The 12,096-nt window shown below is 42.8% G+C and overlaps 1 protein-coding gene across 1 annotated transcript in view; it reads right to left on the reverse strand.

The window, feature by feature from the left end:
• CERS6 (ceramide synthase 6) overlaps positions 1 to 10,457 on the reverse strand; it is an 83,702-nt gene extending 73,245 nt beyond the window's left edge. The window contains exon 1 of the mRNA XM_035133156.3: positions 9,983 to 10,457. Coding sequence (XP_034989047.1) covers positions 9,983 to 10,152 — 170 coding nt within the window. The 5' untranslated portion in view covers positions 10,153 to 10,457. The remainder of the gene's footprint in view (positions 1 to 9,982) is intronic.
• Positions 10,458 to 12,096: the final 1,639 nt, after the last annotated feature.

The raw sequence follows: 12,096 nt of genomic DNA on the forward strand, positions 1-12,096 counted from the left end.
TCCTGGGGCAAAGTTCACATCCCGGAGCAACTACTTCCAGGTTAGCGGAGTTTGTAACCCAAAGCGTTTGTAACCCGAGGTACCACTGTAACATAGGGCTTTCCCTTTTGTGGTTCATTAGATCGCTTTTCCCAGAGTTCCCAGTTGCAGAGAAAGTGCCGTACACACAGATGTTCTACAGAGACATTCAGTTAAATGTGTACAGGTTGGGGGCAGAGCATTCTTTTACGTACAGGAACAGAGTCGTTGCAAATTAGGGATTAGAAATTAGTTCATAGGCTTGTTGAAGCTTGTTTGAAGCCCCATCATTTTCTTTGTATCACGGCGAATTAAGATGCCCTATCTCTATTTTAATCGCATGGCTTCCGTTAATCAGCAGGCTGCCAACCGCAACTCCTTGAGATTTGCAAAACCAACTATTGTCGCCACTGCCACACTCTGCTGTTTTTGTTAGGAGCCTACATGTTTTAAAAACATAACAAAAAAGGGGGTTTTGTCATAAGCATGCAGGTTGTGCCACAAGAACTGTTCTCACACTGCACTGTAGTAATTTCTGCAAATTTTAGCTGGCTTGTAAAGTGGATGGCGTAAGCACAAGAACAGGCTTTCAGAAAAGGGAGGAGAGGGACTATAGATAATAAAGATTCACCACCCATCTTTTAGACTGCAGTGAATTATGCTACTGCCTCTTTCACCAAAGAGAACTGCTTCACCCCTGTTGCAAGACTCAGAAAATGAAAGGGTTCAGCTGCACCCAAGATCTTTCATCTCATGACTTAGTCAAAGCTTTGGAAGCTTCCCTAACTAGCCCTTTCCTCCCCTTTAAGAAAAAAGAAGACGATAACTCCATGAGATGATATGCTCTTCCCTTCCAGCTGCAAGGGATGCCAAAATAGTCTCTTCACTGGTGTCTTGCAAAGCAATCTGACAATGGCCAAAAGTTTCCTCCCTCGCCTCATAGATGAAGGGGAGCAGAGCTAACACCTGCCCATGTTCTCCCATGAACCAGCACCTGGCCATTTGCTCATGTAGAGTGTTTTGCCCCACCAAACACACCCACCCACATCATTAAGTTGCAAACAGCCAACAACAATGCTTCGGGAAACCTCAAAGGCTGCCAAGTTGTTGTTTTTTTAAGAAAGTGTCCTTAAAGAACTTTTAAAAAACAACCCAATGGAGGCCAAACGTGCCCATTGGGCATGGAATGCTGACAGATCCTTTGGAGTCTGAGAACAGGGTGAGAGGAGAATGGAATCTCCTGAAAAGGGCCACAGCTAGCAGGAACCCCACCCAGGAGTGCTCCGTGCTGCAACACTTTATTGCAGGTACCATCTGTGCTTCCAAACAGCAGCTGGGGAGCTACCAGTAGGGGAGAGCTACTGTTCCCATGTCCTGTTTGTGGGTTTATTAGAGGTGTCCGGTTTGTCACTACAGGAAAAGTGATGGATTAGGCAAACTGTTTGTCTGATCCAGCAGGACTGCTATGAACCATGAAGCAGCCAGACAATCACAATGGAAGAAACCCAAATACCACAAGAGTGACATAATCATGAGAGATTATGTTGGGGTGGGGTGGAGAGAAGAGACAGAGGGTGCTGCAACGAAACCCATTCTCTAAGTCGTGTTTTCCAATTCACCGTATGAAGAACAGAGATATTTCCCCTCCATCCCCTCTATTGACTGTGTGAAAAGATTTATCCAGCTTTACTGAAGATCAGCCTCTTGCTCTCATCTCTGCCTTGCAGTCTTTGTTTCTGGAGCACTGCCTCTCCCATATAACTTTATCATTAAAAGGCATTTGTGAGCTGCATTCCCTTTGAAATGAGCACTTTCCATTAGAAGCTGCTGGACTAGATTAGTTAAGGTTCAAAGGTTAAGAGCAGGGAGGGGGGGGGAAACTAAGGACCTACACCCATTATCACAAATAATTTGTTAAAGCCTCAGTAAACAGACATTAGAATCTGAATTATTTAAAGCTTGAAGGAAAACTGGACCTTACAAGACAATTCTAGGAGTATTAAAAAATCAGCCCCACTGATGTCAATGAAATTATTTCTCTTCTTTAAAAAACAAAAAACAGGTCCCTAGCATGATAAAGAACAAGTTATTTCATGCAGCTAGGAATGTGATTTTCCCCCACCAACCCTTACCCAAGCTGCTGAAACTTATAAAATATATTTCCTTCCTTTATTACATTTATATCTCAACTTTCCTCCAAAGAACTCAAGATGGCACACTTGGCCTCTCCTCCCAATTTCATTTTCGCAGCAACCTTACAAGGTGGGTTAAACTGAGGCTAAGTGAATGACTGGCTCAATGTTATCCAGGAAAGATCACAGCTGAGTGGGGATTTGAATCTGGTCTTACCCTGTCCTAAAGGTAAAGGTAAAGGTAAAGGGCCCCTGACAGTTAAGACTCTGGGGTTGCGGCGCTCATCTCCCTTTACAAGCCGAGGGAGCCAGCGTTTGTCCACAGACAGTTTTCCCGGGTCATGTGGCCAGCATGACTAAGCCACTTCTGGCAAAACCAGAGCAGCGCACAGAAACACTGTTTACCTTCCTGCCGGAATGGTACCTATTTATCTACTTGCACTTTTGGCATGCTTTGGAACTGCTAGGTTGGCAGGAGCAGTTCCAAAGCAACGGGAGCACATCCCTGTCCAACCTGTGCTTAATCTCTTCATAACAACTGATAACAGTTTCATAACAGTTTGGAGTGCCTGGCGTGCTATGGTCCATGGGGTCACGAAGAGTCGGACACGACTAAACAACAACAAAACAGTTTGATGTCAAAATTTGTACTTGACAAATCAGGAAGACTGGAATAAGAAGTTATCTGAGCGTCTAATCCCTTAGGTATTTCTGGAAAGAGCAATTATCTCGAAGTGATGTAATTGAGAGATATAATACTGGCACTTCCATACAGAAAGCAGAGGCGAGTTCTTGACGAAATGACTAAGGGTACAATCCTCTGTATACCAACTTGGGAGCAAGCCTCACTGAACTCAGCAGGACTTTGGGACAAACATAGATAGAGATCAACCTAAGACGTAGGATTGCACTTTCTGCCAAAATGGCTACAACTTGTGTTCCTACTACATTTGCATTAAGTGATTTAAGCAACTGAGGAAAGATGAAAAGCAGAATATTGAATGGAATACTATGGTGAATAATACTGAAATCTGAGGTGGTCATGAAGACACCCTGCTAAATAGGGTGAGATTAGCACCATTAGAAGCTGTATCCATTTCTAGGTCAAAAGGAGACTTGAAAATAGAGAGTAATAAATTGTAATCCTCAAAGCAGGCTGTCAAGCGTATTGTACGTCATGTGTCTTTGGACAGACATTATTAAATCTTTGTGTAAAGCCACACAGAGTCTGATTCTACGCCTGCTTACTACATTCAATGAAACGTGCGTCCAAGTAATCATACATAGGACTGCAAAGAAAATAATAATTCTCATTAGATTGCTAGCTGTTGCAGTTAGCTTATAATCAGTGAATAAATGTCAACTGATATACAATTGTGTTAACTATAAAAGTGAGCGACAGACCTATCTTAGCGTAATAAGCAGAGATAAAAGTGAGCCTTTTGTATGCCTTAGTCCGCGAACCAGCTGAAAATGTACATCTTGCCTTGCATATGCACCTTCAGTCTGCAATTTTCATTATTAGCAAGGCATTTTCAAAAGAACCAATTGGCACAAGTTTGAGTGAACCTATCTTGGTTTAACAAGTTGAGATATAAATTAGCCCTTGGCCCATAGGCCCTTCACTTCTCCCTTTGTGGCTCACCTGGGTACAATGACAAAGTTTTCACAATTAACCATAGTTTCTATAAGGGAAGCTTTGGTTACCCACGTCAGGACAAGCGATGACCTGAAACCAATGTCAAACCACGATCCTGAAATTTTGGTTAAGTGTTTATATGTAAAAAGAATGCAAACATGATTCCGTAAGGGGAAAAAATGCTTCTGATAAAAGCAAGTAAGTTAACACGATCACCTTCCTAACCTAACCTACAAACCCACTGTCTTAAGACACTTAAGTATCCTTTAAAGCTGGAAAGGTTGAACCTAAGAATATTATTTAGAAAGTACTACTCACAGATAGCCACATTCTGAAAGGACTTTGAGGCAAAATTAAGGAGACAAAACCTGCTTAAGTAACTTGTGGAATATTCTTATGGAATCAGTTAATAAGTAGACTCCAGGACCCCATTAAAAGGGCCTGTTTGGCACCTGCTCTGAGGCCTATTCCACAACCTGAAGTGATGTAGTCCCCTGTATTACCTCAGCAGTCTATCAGCTTATTTAAAATTGATATTTAAGCCTAGTTCACACGGAAGTGGTAAATCTGCCCATTCAGATCAAGGGGGGAGCCCATGTGGCTGAATGGCTCCCCTGTACATAAACAAAAAAAGCACACTCCTATGTCTGAGAGGAGGCTGAAAAGAGGACAGGCCAGACACAGGTTTACCAGCCCAGCGAGAGCTAGATTAGAGAGCTCATTTTTATCTCCCTGTTGTTTAGCACTTCAGAATAGCTTGCTTTGTCTAGGATAATACAACAAGCATAATTCAAGGTGTAGTGAAATTGTAAAGTAGTGAGACGACACAGCCATATATACACCAATACACAACAGAAATGATGCTCTGCATATGAGGGGCTGCCTCTGGAAAGCATTTGGAAACTTTACTGACCCAGAATGTGGCAGCCAGACGGTTAACTAGACTCTTCTTAGTGAAACTATTTCACTAGCAAACTTACAAGATTGTCACATGCGCCCGGTTTGTCTGGGGAACAATGCAAAGGGCTGGTTTTAACCTATAGAGTCCAAGTATGGGGTCAAGGTTAACAAGAGAACCACATTCTCTCATATTAACTTGACTAGTAAATTTTCCAGGTGTCCCCACCTTTTCTGTGGGAGCCCTGAAGGTAGAATTCCCTCTCCACAATTCAATTTCTACTGTCATTACTATTTTTTTAATGCCACTATAAGGCCATCCTGTTTACCTAGGTCTTTAATTGTAACTAATCTGCTTTAAATCAATACAGTATTTCACTTAATTACCTTAGGGGTGTTTTTTTGTAGGTATGTTTTATTGTTCTAAATTGAATTTCTATGTTGCCTTTGTCATGGAATAGCAGGATAAGAATCTATTTGCATAAATAAATCTATATGGGCTCTTTATGCAAGCTTTCTCTCTTCCAAACCCAGCAAACAATGGTTTGCCCCCCCCCCAAAAAAAAACCAGATCAGGACCCCAAACAACATTTTGAGCACAACTTCCAAACAGTTTTGCTAGGGTGGATCTATACACACACAGAAAAAAATTCTATAAATAAGAAAGAAATTAAATCGTTATAAGAAAAAAAGTTATAGAAAATCACATAATTTCTTTTTTACTCTCCAGTGCCATCTGGTGCGTGTTTATAATGCATTCAAAACAAAGTTTTTTTTACTAATGTAGCTGAGTCCATGGTCTTTCCTAATTCAGAAGTTTGAAATGTTTATTTTAGAGGGCAAACGTGCAAGTGAAACTTTTGCCCAGGGGATGGGGAGGCATGGTGGAAAAATCTGAAAAGCGTGGGTGTGAACAAGCTGTAGACAAAGGGGGTTCAACACACCTTTCCACATTCTGTGCATCTATTCAGAATTCCCATCTACCCAAGCTGCTTCTCATTTAAAAATAAAATCAAAATGTAATGAATGTATTGGGGCCAAATCTCTATGGACACTGGTGGATATGCTTCCCTCAAGGAACTCTGGGGATTAGAGTTGTGAGATTCTGCAAAGTCTGTTAGAGACCCATGTTTCCTTTGCGGGATTTTGTGGGGAGAAGCCATGACAATAATGGGCGACAGCTGGGCAGAGGGCTCACAGCATTTTTACTTTGACTTCATACCACTTTTCAAAGACATTCCTAGAAGTCAGCAGTCTTAGAATTGGCTAGTTAGTTCAAATCAATTACATTACCTACCGCATCACGCCCCTCCCTCGTCCTTCTAAGGTTGCCAGCTCCCTATATTGCCATGATACTGACACCTTGGAGTCAAGAGACTCTAAACCTAGCATACCGGTACTTATGTATCCCTGGCCCCCTCTGTCACCCTGCCAACAGTACAGAACAACCCATCTCTACGCCACATGGTTTCCCCATGTCCTACTTTCCCATCAACTTCTTTCTTCAACACCAATTTTTCTACCACCCATTATTCCCTTCAAATCCTTACAAACTGTTCCCTCCGATTCCACCTTTACAGGGAATGGCCTACTTTGTGCCCCTTCTTTAAGCCACTCTCTTTTGACCAAACTCTGTTTGGTCTTTGGTGCTTAACTCCTTTAAGCACCATGAAGCTGTTCTCTCCTCAGTTGCCCCCTCTCCCATGCCCTTTCACCAAAAATCTCTTTCTCTACCCTTCCTATGTTCCACTTCCTCAGTCTATTGCCTATGGGGCCTCAGAGAACCATGTTTCCATTGAAAGGCTCTCAGGCACACAAGGGAACCCAAGGAGTGCCCTCTTCTCACAGTTCCTGGGGGGGGGAGGGAAATACACCCCAATGCAAAAGATCGGGGACAACAAAGTTTACCCCAATTATGCGGAGATTCAAGTGTAACTGCAAGTAACTAAACCCATCCTCCATAACTCGGTAGAGTACAATATTTTATGAGCTGCTTTTATATATATAAAAAACTGTTGTACTGTACATTTTGCCTCTATGGTAGTTTACCTAAGTGAGAATTCTGCATACGTTTTTCCTGAGTTTAGGCAGGAGAAAATGGGAGCTTCTATCTCTTTATAAAAAGCAATAATGTGAACTATGTAAAAGCCATATATGGACATTGCCCTATATTATGAAAGGGTAGTTATAAAGGATTCAGAAATAAATATTTGGCCTGGGCATCCTGGTAAACATATGCAGAGCATCAGGTTATCAAATTGCTCAGTGTACATCCAATTCTGGGCTCTTAAAAATGTGCATTGTTAAGAAAGTGTTTGTTCTTTACTGGTGACGAACAAAAGAGAGATTATTGGATGTTTGAAGTAGAAGGGAAGAGCAGAATTGTGGCATTCCAGATAGGGAATATCTGTGAGTAATAAAAAGCAAAATATTGTGGATGGGAAACAGCCGCCTTCTGACAAAGTTTTTGTATATGTTACAAACACACCAGTTTATTTTTTACTTGATTAATGTCATACTAGTGTTAGTCCTACTCCTTGACAGCAGAGTATTATCTAATCCCCAAGTGGCATGGTTTTGTTTTGTTTTTAAACTACAGTATAGTGTTATCATCCTAAAAGAAGGATCCTTAAGACCAAAGTTCCTTCAGAGAGTCTCCAAGACAATACAGTCATACCTTGGGTTAAGTACACTTCAGGTGGAGTACTTTCAGGTTAAGTACTCTGCGGACCTGGAAGTGTTTACTTCCGGGTTCCGCCGCACGCGCATGTGCAGAAGCGATCTACGTGCTTCGCGTATGCGCAGAAACGCTCTACCGACGCTTCACACATGCACGCTATCACCACTCAGGTTAAGTACTTTTCGGGGTGCGAATGTCACGCTGGAACCAATTAAGTACTTAACCCGAGGTACCACTGTATGTGCTTTAGGACAATCGATTGCAAAGAATGTGGAGAAGGACAGTCATAGCTGCAGCTCACCCCATAAAAGAGCTGAGATGACAAGGAAAAAAGAACCCGCAGCAACAAGCAGAGGGGAGCTACAGTTGCACCCCTCTCTTGGACTGATAGGAAGCCCCATTTCCACCTATCCAAATGGGCCGGTCTCTTGCAATGGAGACTGAGAACACTTGGAAGGAAAAAAGGCAATATGAAACGGGTAGCAGCATCACCATCATGCACTCCTACCATGGGTGTACTGAGCAGACTTACCCAGCAACACCAAGGGAGGACAGTCAGAGCTTGTGTTGCTGAGGCTACCGTGCTAAGACAGTCCTGCAGCCTAGGCAACAGTCAATAACTTTGGCTCCGTATGTCCTTCATTAAAAAAATTCTCAAGACTTACATGCATGCATCCATCCATCCCATAATGTGTTAATAAAAAAGAGAAGTGGATAAGGTCTCTTTCCCCCTACCCCCTCCATACCATACAGGTTAAAGGCAGAAGGAGTTTAAAGAACTCCACAGTAGAGGATGGAGCAATAGAGACATTTAAGTTAATTATAGACAGGTAAGTAATGTAGAAAAGGGAGGGGCACATCTCCAAGCACTTTACTACACCAGGGAAAACAATAGCACTATGTCATATTTGAAAGCTTTGAGCTGTTATTTTGATAGATATAAAAATCACTACAAAACAGCATTTTTTTTTAAAAAAACTTTTTTAAAAAGCAGGACAACAGGGAAAATGCAGGAATGTAACAGTGTGGAAAGCATATTCCTGAGAATCCAGGAGAGAAAACAAGTAAACAAATGTTGTCCATCTTGGAAGAAAAGGCTAGAGCAGAAGTACTCAAAATGACCCTCCAGGAAAACTAGTTGCCAATAAATAGACATTTTTACCACACAATATCTTCACACAGTATATTAGCTGACATTTAGTCTATGATCAGTTTGGGTTAGTATTTAAGAAAAGTGATATATTCTGTGTAGATCATTATAAACAGCAACCTTAAAATTTAAGAGGTGTTCTCAGTTAACTATCACAGCAGTTATTATTCTGCATTTCCAAAAAGGATTCTTTTCTGTTGTGTTGTTGTCCTGTGTTTATCATGAAGGGAAACAGCTCTTCAACGGAACAGAGAAAGCATAAAGGAAAGATTGCCAACTTAACCATCAGGCTTTTTCCTGGAGCAAATAATTCTGGAGGTATAACAAAGGACTGAAAACCGATAGATTCCTAGCTTAATTAATAATCAGATTGCATTCATTGAGTATATTTTGCATTTTACTGTTTTATGACACTGATATTCTTCTACTTAAAAACCTACAAGCTATGTCACCAGTATACAAGCAACCTTTTTAAGAAATGGTTTTTTTTTTCCCCAGTCAGGTGTTCCACACGGAATAGTGTTTTTAGGATTATTTCGACCAAGGACTCATAAACCCATGAGGTGTTCAAAATGCCGTACATGAGATCTGGAACACGAGGTAAAAGGTATGTGTACCTCTGGGTTATATGCAGAGCATTTCACCTCCTGCTCACAGCTTACCTACTCACAGCTGTGCTATTAGACAGCAGTTTACAGGTTTGAGGCCTGGGCTCCAGGCAGACTTGCCTGAACCCTGCTTTCCTCATTTTAGAAATGAGGCGATTAGCCTATTTCAAGGAAGTTGGTGGAACCATCAATGTGGAGTTCCCATTTTCAAAAATAAACAACAACACTGGATTTTTCAGCAGGGTCAAGCGCATAGTTCCCCCTCCCCCAATCCGATACTAGCAAGCCTGCTGGTCATTTATCAATGAATATTTGCCTTGAATGCCATCACTTAGGCACGTTGCCCACCACAAAACCATCTGCATTGGTAGCATCTGGGTGGGGGAAGGAGCGACCAGGAAGGTGATCCAAAGCTTAGCTCGAAAAGCCTCTCTAATCAAAATAAAATGCCTCCTCGCCTTTTGATGGGGCATGTTTTTGGGGTTTTTTTAAGTCACTGTGGCAGCATTGGACCAATGCTGCTAACATTGGACCAATGCTGGCGACCAACACACACACACCCCTCTTATTCTTCAGAGAAGTTTGATCCGTACACCCCATATAATCCGCACTCATGAGGCTGTCTGTATACGAACTGCAAAGCCCTCTCCCCTCACCACCCCCCACCCCCCGGAGCCAACATCCCCCAGAGGCGGAGAGACCCCAATGGCCCAAATAAAACAAGCCCCACCACACGAGCGAGTTGGGAGTTGGTTTGCCTATAGGAAGAAGTAGAACAGGGCAGCCCTTTCCTGGGCTGGGGGGCTGGGGGGGGGCTGGAGAGAGAGAGAAGCATCCAGATCCAGATCGCAGCCTCACCTTTCGAAAACCATGCGGATCATGAAGATGCAGAAGGCCAGGGGGAAGGCCAGGTAGAGGTCCTCCACTTGAGGGAAGGTGGCTTCCTCGGTGCTCTTCAGATCCGCCCAGGTGACATTGTGTGGCAGCCAGAACCTCTCGTTCCAGAACCAAGCGAGGATCCCTGCCATCTTTGCTTTGTCTGGCTCGGGCTGCTGTTGCCGCTGCTGCTCCCCCACCGGCTCCCTGGCTGCCCGATGCTGCTGCTGCTGCCGCTGCTGCTGCTGCTGCCGCTGCTGCTGCTGCTGCTAAGGATGCTCAGCAGCTGCCTTGCGTTGCGCACGCGCGCCTGTGCTCGTGTGCGCGCGTGGCCGGCTTAAATAAGCCCTGAGCGGCGACAAACCGCGATCGCGGATGCTGCTCTCCAAACCCCGCCCTGAGCAGCGGCCGAGCTGGACCCGCCCAGCCTCCCAGCCTCTCTCGCTCGGGGCAAGGAGAGGGAGGGCCACCTCTGCGTGTCACAAGGTGCTTCAGGGACGCGCCCTCTGATTGGCTTGCAGGGGCGTCAGGCAGCGGGATTCGCGATAAACCCTCACGCGCCCGACGGCGCCAGAGTCTTTCCTGCCGCTGCTGGGTCCGCTTGGCGCCTGGTTTAAAGGCACCAACTTGGTGCTTGGCTGCTGCTGCTTCTTCTTCTTCTTCTTCTTCTTCTTCTTCTTCTTCTTCTTCTTCTTCTTCTTCTTCTTCTTCTTCTTCTTCTTCTTCTTCTTCTTCTTCTTCTTCTTCTTCTTCTTCTTCTTCTTCTTCTTCTTCTTCTTCTTCTTCTTCTTCTTCTTCTTCTTCTTCTTCTTCTTCTTCTTCTTCTTCTTCTTCTTCTTCTTCTTCTTCTTCTTCTTCTTCTTCATATACATCTCTATCTATCTTATCTTTATACTCTATACTATCTTATACTCTATACTCACAGACTGGAGAGAGCTAGGAGAGATCATTTGTTTATTTGTTTATTTATTTGATTCTTGATAAGTAAGAACCTATTTGCCAGGGTCCACCCGCTGCTGTTGTTGTCAGGTGAACACCCCAAATGCCTAGGTGTTGTTGTTGTTGGGGGGGGGGGGGAGTATGTGGGTATGCTTACTGAGTGTGCACAGAAAAACTGCATTGGAAAAAAGAGGAATTGGAGGAGGAAGTGCGGAAAGGTTCTCAGCAAACCCAATAAAATTTGTTCTAGTTTAGATTTTTTTTAAAACAATAAGATAAAAATGGTGGGTTGTTTTTTTATTTTGGTAATTTTTCAAAATGCACTCGATAATAGCACAAGAGGTACTCCCTGTTGTTATTTTTTTATTTAGCTTCCTAGTTTGCAAATGACTGGAGATTTTTGACAGATTTTTCTGAGCACTTGGGGTCAAAAGAAAGCAATTTAAAACAAGTGTTCTGGAGACATTTCATTCTGAAGCTGCTAGAGCCAGACAGAGGATGATGACAGGTTAGTGTCCTGCCGGCCGCTGACATAAATCACAGCTCCGCCTTTGGATCCTGTGCTTATTTGTTTGAATTCCCTGAAATCCCACTTTTATTGGCTTTAACGTGCTTCTATGCTGCTGTTTTACTGGTTTTGCGTTGTAGTTTTGTTTTATTGATATTATTATCTTTTACATTGTACACAGTGTAGAGATTCTTTAAAAGTACTGAGTGAGGTAGTTTATAAATGGTTTTAAATAATCCACACGAGCAAAGATTCACATTGCTTGATCCTGCAGCAAACAGTTTACTAGACCCAGCAGTCAGATTTTAACTAGAAGATAATTTTTCAAACCCTAGGGATTGTAAGAAGTTTATTTGGGATGTAGGGTGGGTGGGTGGGTGTTAGGATCCTCGGTGACAAATTACTTTATTTTATTTTTTATCACTATGTAGTACAAGTGCAGGAGCCCCAAAGGGCAAAAAAGTTGGCAACCGCCAGTAATTTAAAACAGTAATTTAATGTTTGATGTTTTATATTTTATTGTGTTTTTAATATTCTGTTGGGAGCCGCCCAGAGTGGCTGGGAAAACCCAGCCAGATGGGCAGGGTATAAATAAATATATTATTATTATTATTATTATTATTATTATTATTAAAACAAGTGTTGTTGA

This window comes from Zootoca vivipara, chromosome 1 (assembly GCF_965207765.1).
Source record: "Zootoca vivipara chromosome 1, rZooViv2.hap1.1, whole genome shotgun sequence".
Lineage (NCBI taxonomy): Eukaryota > Metazoa > Chordata > Lepidosauria > Squamata > Lacertidae > Zootoca > Zootoca vivipara.